General features: G+C 45.0%; 1 protein-coding gene across 3 annotated transcripts in view; it reads right to left on the reverse strand.

Annotated features, from left to right (window-relative positions):
• SNX29 (sorting nexin 29) overlaps positions 1 to 24,399 on the reverse strand; it is a 439,800-nt gene that overhangs the window by 409,478 nt on the left and 5,923 nt on the right. For 2 of the 3 annotated variants that reach the window (XM_069486909.1, XM_069486911.1), the window contains exons 2-3: positions 11,028 to 11,089; positions 8,963 to 9,015 (exon numbers count right to left, since the gene is read on the reverse strand). In XM_069486909.1, coding sequence (XP_069343010.1) covers positions 8,963 to 9,015; positions 11,028 to 11,089 — 115 coding nt within the window. Of the gene's footprint in view, positions 1 to 8,962; positions 9,016 to 11,027; positions 11,091 to 24,399 lie in introns of those variants that run through there. The other variant, XM_069486910.1, reaches the window with a different exon arrangement.

Here is a 24,399-nt window from a genome sequence, read left to right on the forward strand (position 1 = left end):
CCTTAATGTGTCAAGAAAAAAATACAACCAGCTCGTCAATCTTTGATTTCAATGATGGTATTACCTATAGCAAGACCTGAGTAGACAATGCCTTAGAATTCCACATCAAGTCAACCTCTAGCTCAGACGAAACAAGGAAATGGCAAAAATTATGCAAATGGTAAACAAATGGCCAGAATTTAAGAAAATAATACTTTTAATGGATAGGGTTGAAATACTTCCCGAGGACAGCAAATTCCAGCCTCACCTCCCAACTCACAATACACGAATCCATGCATCCCACCACTTGCTACTCCTGCCTAAAATTCCCACCCCACCCATCTGACTACTAACAACTCTGCTGTCACCTCTGCACTACCTAATTATCATTACAGGTCACCATAATTGTATACAATTTACGTGTCCATCTCCCAGACTCAATTTTGAGTTTCTTGAAGACAGCAACCATCTCATCCAGTTTGTGTCCCCAATGCCAAAACAGTGCTCTATAAATAAATATCTGTTGAATAGGAGAAGTAAAGAGGCAATCCTTCTAGCCTTTAATTTGTAATAATTACCAAAAAAAAAAAAAAAAAAAAAAAAACAGTCAGGTATGTCTAGCCATAAAAAGGAAAAGTATTGAGTTTATTAAGTTCTTCCTGGATGTGTCAAGCAAACATCACCACAGCTAATCCTCAGTCTAACCCCAGGAAGTGGGCACCATTATCATCATCTGATTTTCTTGATGGTGTAGGAGTGGCTTAGAAAAGCTAGAAATGGCCGGGCACGGTGGCTCATGCCTGTAATCCTAGCACTCTGGGAGGCCGAGGCGGGAGGATAGCTTGAGGTCAGGAGTTCGAGACCAGCCTGAGCAAGAGCGAGACCCCGTCTCTACTATAAACAGAAAGAAATTAGCCAAACAACTAAAAAAATAGAAAAAATTAGCCAGGCACGGTGGCGCGTGCCTGTAGTCTAAGCTACCCAGGAGGCTGAGGCAGGAGGATCACTTGAGCCCAGGAGTTTGAGGTTGCTGTGAGCTAGGCTGACGCCACGGCACTCTAGCCAGGGCAACAGAGTGAGACTCTGTCTCAAAAAAAAAAAAGAAAAGAAAAGAAAAGAAAAGCTAGAAATTACACAGCTGGTAATTGGTACTTGTGGCTAAAGTGGGTGTGAAGGTAATGATATGAGAGTTCATATCATGCTCACTGCTCTCTCCACTACCAGGATGGTGACGATGATGGTAATGACGATGACAATGACAATGATGGTGCTAACATATTGTTTACTATGGGCCAGGCAGTGCTCTCAGTAATTATCAATATAAATAAGATAAATATTTATTAAAATTCAGAAATGGAAATAGGCTTAGATTTGTCCTAGAGTTCCCCATTTGCTAAAAATCATCTTTTTCCAAGAGGAAATCAATTCATTTGGTCAATACAATAAAATATAAGAGTATGCAAGATGGAACTACCTACTATAGATTCTCGAAGTAGAAATAAAGTACTCCGGATAAGGGAGATGGAGAAACCAATTAAGAAACCCCAGGATTTTCTGCCAGGATGACAAGAATTACAACATCCAGTCAACACCTCAAACTAATAAGAGGCTGGTAAGACACTTGTGACGTGGTGAAGATAAAAATCACATGATAAACATTCACAGAGATTTAAAAGAGGAAAAATTCTTGGAAAAGCCATAAAGGTTCGTTAAGTGTCCAGGGGAATGCATGTGACAGTTTTCAACTGGGAACAGCAAAGGGCAGCTGGCTTTTAGCTTCCTGAAAAATTCAAAACTTTCTAATTCCTCAATGGCACAGAAAAACCACCAAAGCAATCACTCTTCCCTGGCATACTACGAAGGGGAAAAAAACGCTCCCCCTTGATTTCTTCTGACATAGTCACCTGAAAGGTTCACAAAAATTGATAATTTCTAACCATTGTGAGACAAATACCTTAAGCCAACTCACTGCCACCCATGTGGCAAAGAGACTCAGTGCGTGGTGAATGTCTACCAAGTGTCAAGACCATTTACACGTGATTATAATGACACTAACGACAGCTAACAATTACTGGAAACTTACCTTCTGCCAGGCAACGTTCCAAAGGCTGCACATGAAGTGACAACAGGCCTATGAAATGAATATTTTTAGTACTACTCTCATTTTACAGATGAGAAAACTGAGGCACAAGAAAGAAACTTGCCCAAAATCACAAGACTTGGAACTGGCAAAACCGGGATTCCAACTCAAGCTCCAAACCCCATGCTCATTCTATGGCCCCTCAGTTTTCATTACTATTTATAACTCCAAGGAAAAGTTCCAGACTATGTTCTGTAAGTCCACATGGGAAGAAAACGCTTCCGTGGGACAATAACATATCTAGTCTTTGAGGTAACTTCCACTGCCTGCTTGGTTCCTGGACCATTATTTCTAGAAGGCAAAATATTCCAGAGGTATCTTCAAGCTTCTTGCCAGACCAGTCTGACTGACAGAACATGCAATAATTCTAACAAACCGTAAGAATGAGTCTTTGTTCTTCAGGGAAAACAGAGCTAGCAAACAACACTAACAGAAAGTGATGAGGAGAAGGCCGCTTTTCAGAGGCCAGCAACTGCCACCACTTCCTCCGGGGCAGGTTTCTCAGGACACAGTCTGAAGGGAAAAAAACAAGCCCTGCCTGTCATTTCCCCTAGTGTCAGTGCTGTTTTATGCTTCACCTGAACACGGCTGCATCTCTGTGTCAGTCTCGTCACAAGAGCAAACACATCTCTCTCTCTCTCACACACACACACACACACACACACACACACACGTGCGCGCGCTTGCACACACTTCCGGATTTCCAATTTTGGCAGAATAATACTGTGCATCATACAGGCCCCCCAAATCCAACAACAGTTTCAGTCCTGCTAGCACCCTCTCCCCCAAACTTCAGTTGTCCACCAACACCTTGGCAACTTTTGTCCCATCTGGGGATAGGTACTGTTATTTACTTATTTATCTTGAGTTTGACTCACTTTGTTGACTTAAACATGCCTGTTTTAAAAAGGAAAAACTCTGGCCGGGCGCGGTGGCTCATGTCTGTAATCCTAGCACTCTGGGAGGCTGAGGCGGGAGGATCGCTCGAGGTCAGGAGTTCGAGACCAGCCTGAGCAAGAGCGAGACCCCGTCTCTACTAAAAATAGAAAAAAATGATTTGGACAGCTAAAAATATATGTAGAAAAAAAAATTAGCCGGGCACGGTGGCACATGCCTGTAGTCCCAGCTACTCGGGAGGCTGAGGCAGAAGGATTGCTTGAGCCCAGGAGTTTGAGGTTGCTGTGAGCTAGGCTGACACCACGGCACTCACTCTAGCCTGGGCAACAGAGTGAGACTCTGTCTCAAAAAAAAAAAAAAAAAAGGAAAAACTCTATTGCTGTTGTAAATGGAAAACTAGCATCACGTAACATAAACAGAGTAGCCCTAAAAGTATATGCAATTAAAATAAAGTATTAATTTCTGAGCCCCTGCCATGGCCAGAGGAAGCCTCTGAGCCCAAAACCTGCACGCTGTCTGTTTTCAGAAGAGGAAGAGGCATTAGACACATATTTACTATTTTGAACAAGCTGTCATTTTCGTAGGTCAAAAATGATCAAATATTTGCAATTTCATTTAGTTCAGCTTAATACCAAACCAAGTCTCTTCCCCAGTGTCACTGGGACTGGAAAGGTATTTTTTTTTTTTTTTTTTTTTGAGACAGAGTCTCACTCTGTTGCCCAGGCTAGAGTGAGTGCCGTGGCGTCAGCCTAGCTCACAGCAATCTCAAACTCCTGAGCTCAAGCGATCCTCCTGTCTCAGCCTCCCAAGTAGCTGGGACTACAGGCATGCACCACCATGCCCGGCTAATTTTTTCTATATATATTTTTAGCTGTCCATATAATTCTTTCTATTTTTAGTAGAGATGGGGTCTCGCTCTTGCTCAGGCTGGTCTCGAACTCCTGAGCTCAAACAATCCGCCCATCTCCGCCTCCCAGAGTGCTAGGATTACAGGCGTGAGCCACCGTGCCCGGCCTGGAAAGGCATTGAAAGGAGAATAACCCAGCCATTAGGCAACTGAAGGGAATTTAATATCGTGACGTTTAACACATAACATGATGTTAGGTTACTGCAGGGATATGAATCTCTCATCTGGAGAAAGTGTGTGCTAGAGAAACAAGAGGGGACATGGTGTTAGAGAACGAGGACCACACTGGGAACCACAAGTCTGGGCTCCAATCCCCATTTCCACCATCTACAAACCATGAGATTACTCCATGTCGTGCCCCCAGCACCGACACTTAGGAGATGACAATAAATGCTTTACAAATGACCAGCCCCCAAACCTTTATGCTTATAAAAATAGGGAAATTGTCCCCCTCTTGCTTGGCTACACCCCACGGTGGTTACAAGGATTAAACGAGACTGATGACCTAGCTGAGAGCATTTTCGGACTACACGGTGCTGTCACTAGAAAGAGATTATTATTACAACATGGCGGCCACAGCAAGCAAGGGTTGGACATTCTGGCCACCCTGTATTCATTCCGCCTTTATAAGAGCACCCAGATCTTGTTTTATTTTTTTTTTTCTTTTTTTACTTTCTTTATTTTTCTTTCTTCTGTGGACTCCTCCAGAGACAGATCTTATTTTAAAGGTTTATTTCTTCCTCACTGGCTACAGTCTTGGTGGGATGGTAAACCCAAGTAGACATCTGTTCACTACAGAAGCCTAAGGAGTCCCAGAAAGCTCCTCCAGTCAAATCCTTCTGCTGGTGGCCAAGAGGTGGCCAAGTGACCTCAGGCAGGCCAACCAGATGCTTCCTCCCTGGAATGTCAATCTTGAGCAGAGCAAGAGTCAGAAAGCAGCTGGTGTTTACTCCAGCAACAGAGCCTTAAATGGACCCCCATTCCTGCTAAGAGATCATTGCTAGAGCTCCCACTTCCAGCTTAGGAGTCTTCCAAAGCTACCCTGATTCCTTCCTGTTTCCAGTCCTGGCCTGCCATCGATTCTCTGAGCTCAAAACAGCCTCAGCTGGAGTGGATTTCTGTTGCCTGTTACCAAAGAGCCCTGGCAGACACCCTAGTGTATCATCCTTTCAAAGGTCCCTACCAATGGTCATTCCAACCAGCGGGACTCTCTTGTGGCAACCACAAGCCGACACTCACAGTCCTGCCCAGAACTTCTCGTAAAACAGTAAATTTAAAATGGCATTCAAAGATAGCACCTTGCCTTTGGGATTACTGGACAAATCCCCTCCAACAATTGATTATTTCTTAGTAGACACTGGTTCTTAGACTCCTGGTGAAGACTGATGTGGAAAGAGACACACGCAAGAAGCCTTATGTCCGAGAACTGTGCCCAGAGTTACATGCAAAGAACTCCTCCAACTCCAACTGTTCCTCTGAGAGCAAAAGCAAAAACATCTGCAAGGCTCACCAATTCAGGTCTGCCCTTCCACGGTATTTGCAATCTACTACCTGCATCACCAGGAAGCCACGGACAGGTGTCACAGGCGAATGATGAGTGTCCCCAGCCTGACTTCACTCCCCGAGGGGCAGAGACCTCCTGAAGTGGGACGAAACCAACATCCCTACATGTCTGCATGTCTGGCACTTTCACACACATATCTCAATCTGCACAACTGCCAAGGTAGACCTAATCCTCAGGACCAGGGAGGTTAAGTGGCCCAGCTGGAGAGGGGAAGGGCCAGGATTCCAAGGCAGGCCTTGAGAGCCCGTGTGATCTCCCTCCAGCCTGCGCAGGGCATATCGACAGTCCCTAGCATAGCCCACAGCATCCCATTCTGTAGTCACTGCCTTCCTGGACTGCCTTCCCCAGTGGCTGGAAAGCCACTGAGAAGTAGAAATGTGTCTGAAATGTCTGGAAAGCCCCAGTGTCCGGCACAGAGCCTGACACCAAGTAGGCATTCAGTAACTTATTATTGAACAAATGATGATCCAATAAATATTTATTGAGCACTTACTATGTGTCAGATGCTATGGATATAAATGTGGGCAAAATAGGCTCAATTCTAGCTTGTCATCTACTTGAGCAGACAGGTATGATTAATCCATCACACAAATGTGTCATTTTACACAAATTCACAGACCATAACAATATAGAGCAAGGGTCAGCAGAGTGCAGGCCTTGGGACAAATCCATCCCTTTACAGAAGTTTGTGGAGCCAGGAAAGCAGGTCCAGGACTGGATTACTGGGAGAGGGGAGTGGTGTCAAGAATCTGAAGATTTCCCTGAAAACACAGTGAAAAGCCTTAAAAACAAAAGACAACAAAAGCCAGGAGGCTGGAGCAGAGAGCAGGGGAAATCATGTGAGGCCTCCAGGCCGTGTTAAGCATGTGGGGCTTTCTCCCAGGAGCAAAGGGAAGCCAGAGGGGAGGTTCTATGGGGCAGAGAAGTGAGGGGATCATCATTCCGCACAATTCTCTCCATGCCGTGGAAACAGGACAAGAACAAATGCAGGGAGCCTCTCTAAAAGCGCTAGCAGCCATCCCATGAGAGATGCCGGGGATGGGGAAGGAAGTGAGCAGATGTGAGCTAAATTCCAGTGCTGGGTTCTCTTCCTGAGGGTGTCCTGAAAACTAAGTATCAACATAAATAAAGAGTAGCAAAAGCAGTAACAAACAGTATCAGTAGTAACATTAACCAGCATACTCTTCGCAGCCATAAACAACAGGTATCATGAAAGAATTAACTTTTTAAATTCTCCCGTAAAATATAACATTTTACATAATAAACGTTGTAGTAGTAAATTCTATTAAAGAGGTTGAGTATCCCTTTGCCAAAATGCTTGGGACCAGAAGTATTTTGGATTTTGGAATATTTGCATTATATACTTACTGGTTGAACATTCCTAATCCTAAAATCCGAAATCTGAAATGCTCCAATGACCATTTCCTTTGAGTATCATGTTAGCACTCAAAAAGTTTTGGATTTTGTAGCATTTCGACTTTTGGATTTTTGGATTAAGGATACTCAACCTGTGTAATAACACATTAATTTAACATCCAGAGAAGGATTGCCTCTCCCAGGAAGTGGATAGCGCGATTATGAAGAAAAGTGATAAAGTCATGGATACATATACACGGACACACCATACACACCCACAAACATACATACACATAAGCCAACCTAGCCAGGGAAGGGTGAGCCCTTCTCAATTATCTCTGTATCCCAGGCCCGGGAACAATGATTGGACTGGAAGCCTTGGTGTCCACCGGAACCAGCTTGAGAGCTTTTTGAAAATGCAAATTCCCAAGCAGCCCCCCCCCCCACCTCCATAAACACATACACATACACACACTGTGATTCAGTAGATCTAGGATGGGATTTGGAATCTGCATCATTAATTAATAAGCCCAAGTGATTCTGATGCAAGTGGACCCTGGATCCCCCAATGAGAAACCCTGGGCTGACCAAGGCCAGGCCCCATAGTAGGCCCTCAGGAAGAAGTGAATTGATAAGTCAGTCTAATGATCTAACGCCACAAACATATACTGAGACTCTAATGAGTGACAGGCACAAAATGCTTGTGCAAAACACTGAGATGTATAATAAAAAAAAAAATGGAGAAGCAGCCCTTCTGCCGTCAAAGCTCACAAGCTTCATGGTGGCACAGATATATAAACACCTGACTACAGTACAGTGTAATACACACACTCACCCAGATAACAAATCCTTACTGAGCACCTTCCAGATGCTTCCAGGCACTACAGATATATCAGTTAAACAAGACAGCAAAACATCTCTGCCTGCACAGAGCTGACATGATAGTGACAGGAGACAGATAACAGACAACATAAAAAAGCATAATGTATAGTCTGTGAGGTGGTGATAAGTGTTATGGAGAAAAACTAAGCAAAGAAGGAAGGGATGAGGGGCTGTCATTTTAAATCTGCACCAGTTTCAAATAATCCCCGTAGCTCTATTCAACATAGCTCTACGTGCTTTGCTCGTGGCTGTTAAAGTTTCACAGAAGAACATAGGTGTGAAAGGACAGACAGGGAATGACTGACTCAGTTGGATGGGCTGGGGTGAGAGGGCTGGGGACAAGGACGGTTTCCAGGATGAGATGAATGCTGAGTAAGCAAGTTCCCTTCCCTTTCCTTCCCATGCAGGAATGTTCCTCCCGCCACTCCATGGGCTGCAGAGCGTGAATCGGCTCTGACTGACTTCACAGAGCATTTCCAGCAAGGACCGGACGCCTGTGTGTCTCTTACCTTTGCCAAAACATATATGTCTCCTTCCAGCCCATGTTATAAGCTTATGCAATTCTATCAGCCTTTCTTGCGTTGTGAATGTCAATGGCAATTTTTAGGACTTTTTTTTTTTAATCATAAAAGGAACATATGATCACAGTAAAAAACATAAAAAATATCAGAGAGCATTGATTCCCAATATTCTTACTCCCAACACTACCTCTATTCACATTTTGGTGTGGTTTTATTTGCCAGAGTTGTTAACATAGCTAGGACCGCCCTGCATCCGTATAATTTTGTATCCTGCTTTTTGTGTTTACAACATACGCATTTTCACTATACGTATAATTTTTAATTACTATATATGCATTTTTCTGTGTAAAACAAATCTATACAAACATCATTTTTAACAGCTATATAACATTCAATCCCATTGATGTACTATACTTTATTAACCATTTCCCAATTATTGGGTATTGAGGTTTCTAAGTTTTCGTAATTATAAATTACCCAAAAAATAACTTTATACAGAAAGGTATTTCAAGTAGTTCCCTAAGAAGAGATTCCTAGAGGGAGAATCATGGGGAACCGGAAGTGTGCTGGACAAGTAGTCACTGCACACGTGATCCACGGGTGACCCAGATTTAACCAGGGCACCTCCCTGCTGCAGAGGCAGAACTTAGAAGCTGGACATCTTTCGCCACCTTTTTAGTCTTGATGGTAAATGGTTTCAGAAGCGACATAGTTACCTGCTGTCAGAATCTGAGGCGATCTCCTTTCTCCCTCCAAAGCGGATCTGGCACTGCACAGAAAAAGAAGCTGCTGAGATGGGCTGTTGGGATGGCACACAGAACATCACAAAACAGCCCGCCTGGGCCTTCAGGGTCAGGAGGGGTACACGGGGCCAGAAACTCCAGAATCAGCGTGTCCCTGTGCTCTGGGTGTCAGCACAAGACTTAAGAAGGTGGACACCCCCGCCTTCAGGCTGCCACTTAAAGGAAACCCTTATCTCCAGCGAGTCTTCTGGGAAAACAATGCTAACAGGAAAACAAACACACGCAGCAGTCTCCACATGGTCTAGGAAGCTGCTCCTATCTGTCAGCAGCTGACTGTAACAGGGAGCTCTTAATAGGCAATAATTAAAACTGCCACAAATCGAGGACAATGGCTCCCGCTGACAGAGCCCCAAAGTTGTTATGACTGGGTATAAAACTACGACAGCATAAATCAAGCTTCAGACAAGTCATTTGGCTGTGCTGAACGACAGTTAGCTCAGTGTGGGTAAAAACCAAAGCAAACTACTCTCTTTTTTGCAAAATTGTGGTAAAATATAAAATAACATAAAGTTTGCCATTGTAACCATTTTTAGGTATAAAATTCAATTCACAATGTTGTGTAACCATCACCACTATCCACTGTTCTCTTTTAGAAATATAGAATCTCTGCTATGGCTAGGAGGCTTGCAAGATTCCTAAACGTATAACCAAAACCCGTGTGTGTGTGTGTGTGTGTGTGTGTGTGTGAGAGAAAATGACACATTTGTCAAAACACATTAAACTGTACACTTAACGGTATATTTTATTATACATAAATTATAATCAATAAAGGTTATTTTTGAAAAACATATACAATACTTTAACCCCCACCAAAACAATAATAATAGCAGGTGCTCTAGGCATAAGCTCCAATTTATTTCTCTTAAAATGCTACAAATAAAGTGGCTCAACTTGCGTCCTCATCTCCTTGTTATATTTTCCATTTCTGGAGCAAAGAACGAACAAACTAAAAACATGGGCTCCACATTTCCTATGGACCAGGCTCTGCCCAGGCCCTTTACCTACCTTAACAATCCGATTCCCTCAGCAGCCCCGTGGAGATACGTGACCCCATCACAGAGAAGGAGAGGAGCAGGGCACACTTGGCTGGAGAGATGAAGCTAGTATTCAACTCAGCTATGTGGGAGCCCAAAGCCTTTCCACACGCCCATATGAAAGTACTTACCTCCCTACATTGTAATTATATACACATAATTGTCAATTGCCCCTTCCAAAAAGTGAGCTCCTAGAATTCCCAGGTTTGGATCCTGGCTCTGCCACTTACTGACTATGATGCCTTGAGCAAGTTATTGGACCTCTCTGAGCTTCAGTTTGTTCATCTGTAAAATGAAACTAACTGCAGGAACTGTCTCACAGGGTGGCTGAAAGGATTAAATGTAAAGCACTTACAGAGAACCTGGCACACAGTGAATGTGCCGTAAACGACAGCTAACAGTACAGGCATCTGGTACGCTCAGGCGAGCACACCGATTCCAGTCTCGAATCCAAGCTCACTCTCAAGCTCAGCCATAGCTGGGCATCGGAAACAGCATCAACCGATCACAGCAGAGGCCACCTGGAGGGGCCACACAGCTGCCGGCAGCTGCAGAGGATCCAGGGCACGGCCTCGTTCCTCTTCTTGTGCTCATGGGTGCTGACTCCAAACCGCCACCTCTATACCCCTAAGAGTTGCCCTAAAACACAACTGCTTGGAAGTGAGACTTTGAAACCTACATCAATGCCTTTCTTAAATCGACATCACTGAAGGATGGGGTCCTCCAGAGGGCTTTGGAAACTCAAGATACAAGAACTCCTCCATCCCAATTCCAACCATGTTCCCCGCTCTGTTATTTCCTAGGGGAAACTATTACGTAGCTTCATTATTCCCAGATACAAAGTGGGAGTAAATCTGTGTCTATAAAAGGGAAGAAATGACTTCTACATTAATTACTTGACACTATTACTCAGCCCAAAAGACAAACGTATGCTTTCCCCTTACCTGTTTCACTGCATCCAGCAGTCGCTCCAGCAGAAATTGTCTTTTGTCATTGTTCTGTGATCCTAAAATGCAATGAGGCTTAATTAGTTCTCCTTGAGTTAGCCTTCCATTAAGACTTCTGACATCATGGTACATTTTGGTACACTGAGTTGCTGTCCCCAACTAGGATCAGTCCTTTGCTACTGATCTTTAACAAAATCAACAGGATGACCAGGTACCAATAATCTATATCATTACAATGAAGTTTGACCATTTCCCTGTTATTGCATCACAGGAAAACAGCTAAACTAGTTTCCCCAAATTTGAAGAACACATCCAGAATGGTCTAACTAAGGCTTTCTCAACCATGGCACTATTGACATTGTAGGATGGTTGTAAACATCCCTGGCCTCTACCCACTAAATGCCATTAGCACACACATACCCCTGAGTTGTAACAACGAAAATGTCTCCAGATATTGTCAAATGTCCCCTGGGGAGCAAAACTACCCCCAGTTGACATCCGGCAATCTAAAATAAAATATAAGTTTAACCAGTGTAGCAGACACTGCTTGCTAGCTGATCTCACCAACACCTCCAACATCCTTTTCCCAAGCCACCTTCAGCAACTCAAGCTGAAAAAACCTAGTTACTCCTTTTCTCAGCAGCTGAGGCTGACCTTAAGAAGTCTGGCCAATAAGAAGAAAGCAGAAATGCACTGGGAGATTTATGGGAACGTTACACCTTTCTGATATAAAAACGAGCTATGAAGGGCATCATTCCTTCCTCATCCTTCATTCCTTAATCATAAACCTGTTGGTTGAGGCCAGAGTAGCATTTGCCACCATGATGCCATGTGCCTGAGGGACAGGCCTAGAGAATCACAAGACACCAGCCTAGATATCACAGAGTGGCTAAGCCAAGACTAGAAAGAAACAACCTAACTCTCGCAAAATAAATAACCCCATTTGTTCAAACCACTGTACGTTGGACTGTTACTTGCCGCCAAAAGCATTCCCACCTGATACATCACATGACATACGCTGAACTTCCACTGAAGGCCTAGGCCAGGGCACTTCCAAGAACCAGGCAGACACTCATCAGAGCTACAACTGATGCTCCACAAGAGGCCCAATGACTCCAATCAGCAGAAATGAGGCTCTGTTGTATCTGATTAGGAGGCACCAGACACAAAGCACAGACATTTCTAAGGACAGTCAAATTCAGAGTCACAAGAGCAGATGCTGCACACCACGCCACTGAATTGCCGTCAAGCTGCTCCCCTCCAGAGCAACTACATGAGGACAGCACCAGGCCGTAGCAGCAGGACATGGTCTCAGAGGCGGTCAGTGATTCCTCCAAGTCAGGCCGGGGCCGCCCGTTGGCAACAACGGCCACCACGTGCTGGGTCCTTCCTGCATGCCAGAAGCTGAGCACTCTGCACAGATCATCCCATCTGATCCTCACAACCACCCCACAGGCCCACATAACACAGGTGGGGAAAATGAAGCTCAGAGAAGTTAAGTAACTGTGCGCTTCCATCCACTCAGGATTTATTTAACTTCTACTTGTGCCAGGCAATATTCTAAGTGCTGGGGACACAGGAGTTCAATGGTATAAAACAGCCATCTTCTCGTGGAGCTAAAATTCTATTAGAAATAAACAAATAGTGTGTAAGTAAACTAATCAATGAGATGGTGTTAGAGAGACCTACTGGGAAGAAAAACAAGAGTGGTAAGATAGGGAGGAAGCAAGAAGGCCATTTTACCCAAGGTGGCCCCTGGGGACTCTGCAAGGTGACATCTGAGCTGAGCCCCTTATAAAAACAAGGAGCAGCTATGGAAGGACCAGTGTTCCAGGCAGAGCAAACAGTGAGGGGAGAGGCTCAAAGGCAGGACTCGGGTTGCTCTGCTCTTCCAGGACTAGAAGGAAGTCTACGGTCACTTGAGCAAAAAGCAAAACAGGGGAAGGGAAGAGCAGACAGGCAGGCACATCGGGTCTTGTGGACCATGACCAAGGGTTTAGATTCTGTTCAAATTTGAATACTATTATAATTGGTAGAACTGTGATCCTGACTCAAGACCAAGCCACTCTAAAGCCCATGTTAACACCACGATACCAAGGATCCTGCCTTACTCCAGGCCTGGCAATGAAACCAGTCAACAGATACTCCGAGACACAAACACAGTATAACAACAGCTCCTCGATTAGTACCATTATTATTTTTTTCTGGAAGAAGTTTCAATAAAGATAGCCTACACACTGTTCCCACCAGATGTGAGGCTGTCTTGAAGTGGCATTCAGGATAGTGACAGAGCCCACCTGCCCACGGCCCTCCACTACCTCTCTTGATACCTGTATCTATCAATAAACTCTGCTCTTCGTTTAGCAGGAGGTTTGGTTTCTGTTCTTTCCTGATCTAAAAGGTTTGCTTTCTTCCTTTTTTCAAGCACTAGACCCAAAAATTCTACTTGCCTTTGGACAATGCCAATTGGAAACTTAACAAGGTTTCCCCCCTGGAAATGCCTTTGCTATTTTTTCTCATCATAAAAGTAATTCAGGTGAAAAAATAATAATAATAAATCAGAATAAAGTGTACAAAGAAAATAAAAATCTCCATCATCTCACTACTGATCTTTTTTTAATGGAGTGCTTCTCAAACTTTAATGTGCCCAGAGATCCCCTGGGGATCTTGTTAAAAGGCAGGTTCTGATTCAGAAGGCAGAGGGTGGGGCCTGAGACTATTTGTCACAAGCTCCTAGGTGATGCTGACACTGCTGGTTCCTGAACCCACACCTGAATAGCAAGGCTTTAGCACCTGCCCTTCCTGATATGCACAATGATCCCAGACATTTCTATGGTGTTTAGCTCTACTGCTTGCTCTAGGTGAGATGTCAGCAGCCTCCTCTGCCTTACTCTGCAAATCCTCTTTTCATGATGGGGAAAAAAGACTGTTCTCTGCATAAAACAACCTGAGGTTGTGCAGGTCTCAACCCGGAGGCTCATGCTCCCTGGCTGTGATCTCTCTCCGCAGGCGAAAAGCACTTGAGTGAGACATCTTGACCTCACGAGGGGCACCTGTGGCCATCTTGCCCCTGAACAGGGCTTGAGAGAAGAGAGTCTCACAGGCTGCAGGGAGCACAGGTAGCCTTAGGGCCACTCATCAACTGGCCGAGGTGCCCAGAGAGGCCTCTGGCTGTGAGGAACACTGAGTGGTAAGTCACAAGGCATGACTTCTCATCCTGGCCGGGCTGCTGGCTAGCCATGTGAGAGGGACAGTCACTTCCCTTATCCGGGCACTGGTTTCTGTATGAGATCATGCCCTCCTAGCTCTGTGGTCTGTGAATGTGGGAACTCTGCGGAGAAAGGCAGGCAGAGCAATCAATGCTATCGCTCTTTCTCACCTTCTCCCAGTGACAAAGTGGAGAATACAGCACCCCCACCAAGGCCCAGAAGAATCCTTCAAATGCTGCGTCCACCCAGAGAGATGCAGTGAGCTGATGCCCACCTACTGGGTCCCTAGCTGGGACTTAGTTCGGCTAAGTCATTAAATTACTAACCTATCTAATCCTCTTTGTCAAAGAAGGAAAAGTGGCTCCATTCAATAGCGAGAACTGAGGCCCAGAGAGGGAACCACCTTTACCCAAGGCCAGACCCACAGGAGGCAGTGGAAGAGGGATTCAATTCCAAGTCCACTGGCTCCTGGCTCTGCCTTCTGCTAAATCCTGCTCACCCTTGACTTCTACAACAAACCCACAGCGACAGCCCACTGCAAATTCAGGAGCCATTTCTCGGTGACACTCAAGTGACCAAACTCTAGCCTTCCTGCTTCCTCTCTTCTCCAAGGGCAGCCCCCAGCCAACACTGTGAACCAGGTGAGCCAGAACAGACTTCTGTTTTAATTTTTTATTAGATCACCATCACAATGAAAATAAAAACTGTAATGGCAGCCCAGGGAATACTCCCAGGGGTCCCCAAACCTGTCTGAGAAATGTAATTATCCCCCAAGTCCCTAACTCAGAAACCACCCCTGCATGTGAAAATCCGTCACCTGGTCCAGGCATATTCCTGTTGTCTTTGTCTTTAATGTTCACAGTCCTCAGGATCTAATGTTTAAGTTAACGTTTGGACCCTTAGGGTCCTACTTTAATGTTTACCACAAACCTCTAGCCTTCCACTTGGGGTCTCCCCTCAAGCTAAAGTGGCCTCCTGGGAGAGAGAGCAGAAGGTACGAATGGAACGAGATGGAATCCTACTCCACCAGCCATACGATCACGGCAGGTTACTTAACCTCTCTGCTTCAGGCTCCTTGTCGGAGAAGCTACCTCTTAGGACCATTAATGAGCGAACGTCTATGGCGCACCTAGAACTGTGCCTGGTGTGAGGGAGAAAAGAGAAAGAAGGCAACGTTCTCTGGGTGCCCGCTGTGTGCAAGGAGTTCTGCCCAAGGTCACAGGGCAAGGCAAGTGCTGCACTGGAGGCTGACTCTGGAAGGCAAGTGTTCATTCTGTCACCCACACTGCCATCCCGCTGGGGGACCAGGAGAGGCTTGCTGAAAAAGCAGAAACGTGAGCTGTGCTTTCAAAAATGAGAAGGACCAGAACAGGCAAATCCATGGAGAAAACACAGATAGGTGACAACGGCTTAATGGATACAGGGTTTCCTTTGGGTTGGAGGAGATGGTGATGGTTGCACAACAGTGCAAATGCACTAAATGCCACTGAATTGATCACTAAAACAATGGCTAATACTAGGCTATGTGAATTTCACCTCAATAAAAAAATATTTGTACGAGAAGGACTGCAACAGATAGATACTGGCCAAAAGAACATTCCAAGCCAAAGGAACAACTGCAGTAGGATTCCCCCAAGGGTGGGACAAGCCACTTCCAGAGAGCACCCAGTCCCCACATTGAATCACATACTAGGGAAGCTACTCCCTGCTCACTTCTCTGTCATATTTCTGATGATACTGAGGGGAATGTCCACCTGATGCTGGGAGGTCCCTAACATCTGGATCAGTCACAGTCCTAACAGGCAACAACAGACACACTCAAGGGGTGTCCAAGGGGGCTTACTTACGTAAGCCTCATTACCCAAGAATGGGTGTAGATAAGCGATTCTCCCCAGGGTGATTTTGCCCCTCATGGGGGACATCTGGCAATGTCAGGAGACATTTCTGGTTAGCAAAACTGGGAGGGTGCTATGGCACCCAGTGGGTGGAGAGCCCAGGGGCCCTACTAAACATCCTACAGTGCACAGGGCACCCCCCTGACAAACAAGAATTATCTAGCCCATAATGCTGCAGTTGGGAAATTCAGCCATAAAGTAAGTCTGACTATCCCATTTCACAGACGATGACACTGAGGCACCAAAAGACTACGTAACTTAAACCTCCACTTGTGCTCTGAATCCCATCTCCTCACCTGCTCAAAAACGTGCTCCAGTAATTGTCCCTCTTTTCGCACATCATCAGTTTCTCCTTCTCACTACACAATTCCAACAACATACAAGGCTGTTGTAATGTCTCCCCCAAGTTTAATAAAACCCAGGCCTTGCTTCCACATGCCCCTCCAGCTGCCAGCCCGTTTCCCCGCTGCCCTGTCCAGCATGGCTCGTCCTTCACAAGACTTGCCAGGCCCTCTGTGACAGCCACCCCTGCCCTGGCTGCTTCCTAGCTCCGGCCTTTTTGCTCTGATCTCCTTCATCCTGCACTGAACTATCTACACAGTGGCCAGAACAACCGGAAGCATAGATGAATACACAATAACGACATATTACAGGATAGACACAATGACATTCCGTGATTCATTCAATGTGCCCTGCAAAAAACTGCAATGCACACAGCATTTCTATTAAGCCATGCATATGCATCTGTGGCGGGTTGTCTCAGAGGACTTGAGTTTCTGATTTTTGCTGAATAAACCTGCACCTTTAGCACGCCCTAGAATGGGAGACAGCAAACGCTTTCTGTAAAACGCCACACAAGTCAATATTTTAGGCTCTGCAGGCCAGAGGGCTGCTGTCACAACCAGTCAACCCTGCCACCAAAGTGTGAAAGCAGCCCTAGACAATATGTTAATGAACAGCCTTTGGGCTGGATTAAACGGACCACTGCCCTAGCAGAAGTAATGAAGGAAGGGGGCAGGGTTAAAAATGAAAACAATAGTGTCTGTGTTTGCAGAACTTACAGCCACCGTGCAGTTAGACTCTTACACCTTAGAGTTCGCCAGCAGGCTGGAAACCAGGCCCACATCATAATCACGTTCCCATCTTCCCTCACCCTCTAACTAAGACCCCACATACAGAGCCCTGCAGGGCACAAGTTGTCGCTGCAGAATTCACACTCAGTTACCTTTGCAGGCATCTGGGATGCTTGGCATTATTGGCCCAATGATGAGTTTAGTGGGGTTGATGTTGTTTAACTTCGACATCATCCCCCCAAATCCACTACCATTCCAAACAAAGACACAGAAAGAAAGCAGAAGGGGAGGAGGAGGGGGCAGAAAGGACTGCTCAATATATGCCAGAGGCATGTGCAAGATTAAGATGGACCCCCGCGAAGCCCACTGGGTCAGGCAGAGCATGGAAATGGGCAGGGTGGGCAGGCAGCGTGGTAACGGCCAGAGCTGGGCAGGTGCCCTTTTAGGGATGGCAGCTGCTACTCAGCTCTGGCTGACGGCACCTCACGGCAACACCAGCAATGCCCATCTCCTGGTTTTTTCATCAGAGGCTGGAGATCCAGATTTTTAAGTCAGTTAGCTGGCACCTAATTAAACTCCTGTTAGAGCAGTTTCCTGCTGACTCTGCATGAACCCAATGCAACACACCTGGGGCCAGATCTGACGCCAATTTAAGCTTCACAGCTACCTGGAAGGTGGGTGCTGGCGGCCCCACTGAAACAGATGAAGGAACTGAGCCTTGAAGACATTAATCATTTGCCCAGGGGACAGCTTAGAGGTGACAGACCCAACATTTTACCCCAAAGCTCGTGCCTTCTAACCTCCACAAAACCAAGCTAACTCCTTGGATGGCTCAATTTCGGCACAGAAAAAGGGCTCCCTTGTCAAAGGGCCACCAGAGAAAATCCAACCTCCTGGTGGCTGGCTCGAATGTCACCTTCTCAGAGAAACTTTCCTGCTGAGAGTTCTCCGTGGGCACAACTGCTCTCCAACTGTGCTCCTGTGGCCCTCCAGCCCCTCCGCACCCGTGGTACCATCCCTACCAGATTACAGGGACGTAAACTGGCTCCCTGCCCCCACCCTGGCTTGTGGACCCTCTCGGAGATGGAAAGGAGCTTCACGGAACCCCCACTCACAGAAGGAATCAACAATTGCTCAATCTAGACTCTAGTGGGGTTCAGTTCCGTGATTCTGCAAGGACCAGACCAGGCCGGGACACAGCAGCTGCCCCGTGCATGTAATGAGCAGAGCGAGGCGGTGGCTTTGTCTGCTCGAGCATTACCCCATGCACAAATATAACGGACATTTTTCCCAAAGTCAGGGCACTCGCTCCCAGTATTGTGGGGTGAAGTGGCACAGCCTGGGCCAGGACAAAAGGACAGACTTCCTGCCGCCACACAATGTAAAGAAGGAGACTCTGCCTCGAGACACAGGGGCTCAGGCCATGCATATGGGCTTATAATGTCTAAGATCAAAGACAAAATAAGTGAGCAAAGAATAGGACCGTCAATTTACTCTAGAGCAGGGGCCGGCAAACATTTTCTGTAAAGAGCAAAACAGTAAATATTTTAGGCTTTGCGGGCCATGTGGTCTCTGTCACAGTTACTCAATTTGCCATTGTAGCATGAAAGCAGCCATAGACAATAGTAAATGAATGGATGAGGCTGCCTTCCAATAAAACTTTATTTACAAAACAGGTGGCCAGCCCAGTTTGCCAATCCTTGCTGTAGGAAAAAAATACTAAAAAGCAGTGTGCAAATACTTTAAAGAGAAACTATATCTTCCCTTATCATTAAAGAAATGCAAATGATATACTTACCACCACATGGCACCATTATTCGTGTAACTACTAAGTAAATTAACCAAGAAACATTTAAAATGAAATTCCCCAATGCTGGTAAAGCTATGATAATCAAGCATATACCACTGGTAACAATATAATTGATGCAATAAGTTCTGAAAAGGAATGTGGCAATGCACAGCAAAAGCTACAAAAATATCAAAATATCTTTTTCACACCTTGCAAATTAAGCTAAGGAGGAACAGGCAAAATGAAAAAAGGAACAAACAACTATTCCAGGAGTCCCTCTATCTTCCAGATATTGAGGAAGGAACTATACAGCCATCACTTGCTTCAATTTCTATTTTCTGATGAAGGAATTAAGAGTCCGAAAAGTTCAATCATTTGCCCAAATTCTTCAACAGGGAGTTAAATCCAGGATTGTCTACATCCAAAGCTTTTTTCACAATGCAATGCCTGACTGTAGATGGCATCACAGACACAAAGACTTTGACTGTAGTCTCTTAGCAAAGGGGTCAGTAAACTACAGCCCCCAAGCCAAATCCAGCTGCTGCCTATTTTTCTAAATAAAGTTTTATTGGAACACAGCTACGTCCTTTCATTTACATATTGCCTGCGGCTGCTTTCATACCACAACAACAGAGGTGAATACTTGGGGCAGAGACCAGATGGCCCACAAAGCAGAAAATATTTACTGTCTGGCCCTTCACAGAAAGCATTTGCCAATCCCATCCTAGAACATCATAAATGGAATTTACTTTCTTTTGCTACAATGGGAGAAAGGTTAAATAACTGCAGTACATCGATCTGGTGGAATGTTATGCTGCCTTTTTTTTTTTTTTTTTTTTGAGACAGAGTCTCGCTCTGTTGCCCGGGCTAGAGTGAGTGCCCTGGCGCCAGCCTAGCTCACAGCAACCTCAAACTCCTGGGCTTAAGCGATCCTATTGCCTCAGCCTCCCGAGTAGCTGGGACTATAGGCATGCGCCACCATGCCCGGCTAATTTTTTCTATATATATTTTAGTTGGCCAGATAATTTCTTTCTATTTTTAGTAAAGACAGGGGTCTCGCTCTTGCTCAGGCTGGTCTCGAACTCCTGAGCTCCAGTGATCCACCCGCCTCGGCCTCCTAGAGTGCTAGGATTACAGGCGTGAGCCACCGCGCCCGGCCTATGCTGCCTTTTTTAATAATTGCGAAAAGAAGGAACATGGACGAGTACTATAATATAAGTGGACACCCTAATTCAAATGTAGACACAATGCAATTATGTAAAATGCACAGTGCATGCTTTGAACAAAAGCAGAAGTGGAATACCTAAAAATTTCAATATTTAATGTGCTAGGAGGTATATTTAAAGGTATATTCTGTTTTCACAATAGTATTTAATTTCATTTTGGGTTTTTGGGGTTTTCTTTAAGTTGTAGGAGGAAAGAACAGATTCCAAGAAATGCAGATGCAGGCAAAGAATGAAATGGAGTGGGCAAGGCTCCCATCCCGGAGGAAGTCGGATGCTGTCCAGGCAGGCAGAGGAAACGCTACCTATGCCAGGCCTCTGAAGGGCTCCTGGATCAGCCAGCAAAAGTCCACAGGGAAAGGGTCCTCACTCTCGCTACAGGCTTCAGACTGCTCCACCCCTCACCCAGCCTGCTGCCCACAGCCTCTCCCACGTCAGAAAAAGGCAATTCTCGGGCCGGGCGCGGTGGCTCACGCCTGTAATCCTAGCACTCTGGGAGGCCAAGGTGGGCGGATCGTTTGAGCTCAGGAGTTCGAGACCAGCCTGAGCAAGAGCGAGACCCCATCTCTACTAAAAATAGAAAGAAATTATATGGACAGCTAAAAATATATATAGAAAAAATTAGCCGGGCATGGTGGCGCATGCCTGTAGTCCCAGCTACTCGGGAGGCTGAGACAGGAGGATCCCTTGAGCTCAGGAGTTTGAGGTTGCTGTGAGCTAGGCTGACGCCACGGCACTCACTCTAGCCTGGGCAACAGAGTGAGACTCTGTCTCAAAAAAAATAAATAAAGAAAGAAAGAAAGAAAGAAAAAGGCAATTCTCACCCCTTCCATCTGCTCGGGCACAAAACCTACTTGAGCCTTACGGGGTCTCTGCTCTGACATCACCTTCCCAGTGAGGCCCTCCTAACACTCCACCCAAAATTACAACAGCCCTCCCCCTGTAGTTCATCCTCCATCCAGACCATTTAGTAGGACAGACTCCACACTTGGGCTCTGGAATGGGCTTTTGATCCAGACCTGGCCAAGCAGAGTCACAGTGAGGGTCCCAGGATGACCACGTGGTCAGCCAGACCCCTGTGTGTCAGCCCCAGGACTTTTCCTGGAGCACTTCGGGAAGAGGCCCACTCTTTGCTCAGGGGTTGCTACATTACAGGATGTGGCCCAAGAGCTGCTGGTAGTCATCTTGCCTCCGTGGAGGAGAGGCTGCCTGTGGATGAAGCCAGCAGAGAGGAAAGCAGAGCAGAGAGCTGAACAGAAAGACAGCCTGATACTCCCTAGGCACCTGAATCCAGCTGAGCCTAAAGCCAACCCTATCCCTAGACTTTCATATTACAAGACACTGTAAATCCCCACGTTGCTTAAATCAGTTTGATCACCTTCTGCCACATTCAATTGAAAAAAGTGCTGGCTAACACACCCAGCATTACTCCAGCTGGTACGTTCATTCAACTTGCTTCAACAGACACCATCGGTACAGCCCTTTGACAAGTGATAGCAGATGCACCAGATCATCATCCAGTAACTGCTGAATGGTGAACCCCGAACTTCTGGACAGTCTCTGCTGCCAGTGGAGCTCTCATGCTTACTGGCAACATTTTAAATTAATACAACTGCTTTGACAAAGAAAGCAATCAAGAATGAAAATTTGATGTTAATGCTACTTTCGGGAAATCACCCTAAAAACATAATCTAAAGGAAGGAAAACTACCTTGCACAAAAATGTTCACTGCCATCATTACTTATAACAAGAAAAGAGAGAAAGACAGAGAGAGAGAGAGAGAGAGAGAGAGAGGGAGGGGAGATAAGCTAAGTCTCTACAAGTAGAGTCTATAGTTTAAAGATTGTGCTACATGCCAAATGAAGGATTAATGATGGACTATGCATAGCCCATAGAAGTGATCAAGATGATATCCATGTAGCAATGTGGTAAATCTTTATCCTGAAATGTTAAGGGTGAAAACAAGCTGCAAATTTATATGATGACAATAAAGGTACTTCAGCCTATGTCAGTGTTTCTACCAATCTTTTATTCGTTATTTCCCCCTTAGAATAGTTTTTAGACATTTTTTTCCTAATCACTCCCTCCCTGAAATTTTTATGCCACAGATATACTGTATATCTGTGTATGTACTACACGCATATCTGTGCTTTATACATAAGCATAAATTTTTAAATCCCCTGAGAACCAATTTCTACCCCTTGTGGCTGGTATCACCCCTGCTGAGAATGCATGGCCTATGTATACGTAAGACGGTGGCAGATGGAAGTACTTTATCTGGAATTATGGCCATATTGCCATAAGTTAGAGAAGTCCATAAAATCTTGGATTTTAGTTCTGAATTTTAAGAGCTCTAAGAACTTGATTTCCTGTTGGTTACCCAGACACAGTCGTGCAGCAGGGAAGCAGCAGGGTCAACACCAGTGGGATTTAGACCATTGCCACCTGCTAGCATAGGAGGTGGTCAAATGTTTGCTGACAGTGAAACACTTACTTCTTATATTCCACCATAATAGATCAATCGAGTGCCTTCATGAGAGGGGAAAAAAAAATGTTGATAGCATCACTTTCCTGCTTTGAATGAAAACCACAAGTATTCTTTTTCCATTCACTTGTTTCAGCTGATTCTTTATTCTAAGTACAAGCCAGTGCTGGAAAGGTTCCAGTCAATGCCAAGGAGAAAACCATTACCTTCAACATTCCAGAAAAATAAGAAAACACCGCCAAAGTGTACATAAACATCAGGCAAGAAGCAGCAGTAAATCACCCACTGAGCCCAAAACTCTGATACATCAGCCCCAAGGAGCTCGTCTGTCCCACTAATTATCTGACCTCTGTGGCCTGGCTTTCCCCACCCTTGAAACAGGGATTTCAGGGTCTTTCTAACTGCAGAAGAATTCCTGAAAAAATAATTACTGATGGAAATGAACATTAAGGACTTTCAAGTATAAAGTCTTACAAAAGGCAAAGCTTGAAAATAATGATGACTTTCTGGCTCTACAGGTTCTACTTTCCCACTAAGAGCAAAAGCATTATCTGGAAATCGGAATTCCTTAGCCTACAGAAGCTGGCAAGCAAGTATTCCTATCTATGGGGTTGTTTAAAGAAAAACAAACAAATTGTGACCACTAACACCCTAATACAACCAGCCACACATGTCTGGCAAGTATCTTTCTGGCAAGTATCTGATAGTTTGTTCACTTTTACGTACACATGTGAATAAATGAATGTCTTGTGTATGTTTTAATTTGCATAAGATATATATATTTGAGCTATAATTGTACACCCTGCCTTTTTTAGAGAACATTAACATTGAGAGATGGCCACAGTAACGTGTACAAATCCATACTATTCCTTTTAACATCTTTGAGGTTTCCTATCATGTGACCATACATACCACATAATGTTTGTCCACACCCCTATTAATGGTCATCTCAGTAGTCTCTGGCCTCATGATACCCATTTATCTTGTGTATGCATTACCTAGGGTCATTCCACTTCCTGGTTGTTTGCACTTAATGTATTCAGCCTTGAACTCACCTGACCTCTGACTCTATGTAAACATCTTCAAATCAAAATTGCAGCAGATCTCAAGGCAGTATTCCTGGCACCAAAAAAAATTTTTTTAAAAATCAGACTCTAATTGCCAATGTATAGGATATACAAGAGACTGAGAATCATGTTAAGCCACACCAACAGACACAATCAGCAAAATCCTGTAAAGAATCATTAAGGTAAATGACTGTTTCCTAAAAAAAAAAAAAAATTGCAAGGCAAAAAAAGAGAAAGATTGAAGGGGAACCTGTAGTTTAAAAAAACACTTCGTGCTTCAAAGAATACCATCAAGAAAATGAAAAGACAACCCACAGAATGACAGAAAATTTTGGTAAATAATATATCTGATAAGGGACTTGCATCCAGAAGTCATACAAGATTCTTACAAGCTCAACCAAAAAAAGACAAACCCAGTTAAAATGTAAGCATAGAACACAACAGAGAACCCAGGTATAAAACCATCTACTTACAACCAACTGATCTTTGACAAAGCAGACAACCAAGTACACTGGGGAAAAGAAGCCCTATTCAATAAATGGTGCTGGAGGCCAGGGGCAGGGGTTCACACATGTGGTCCTAGCGCACTCTGGGAGGCTGAGGCCAGAGGATCACTTCAGGTCAGGAG

The sequence above is a fragment of the Eulemur rufifrons genome, chromosome 14 (assembly GCF_041146395.1).
Source record: "Eulemur rufifrons isolate Redbay chromosome 14, OSU_ERuf_1, whole genome shotgun sequence".
NCBI lineage: Eukaryota > Metazoa > Chordata > Mammalia > Primates > Lemuridae > Eulemur > Eulemur rufifrons.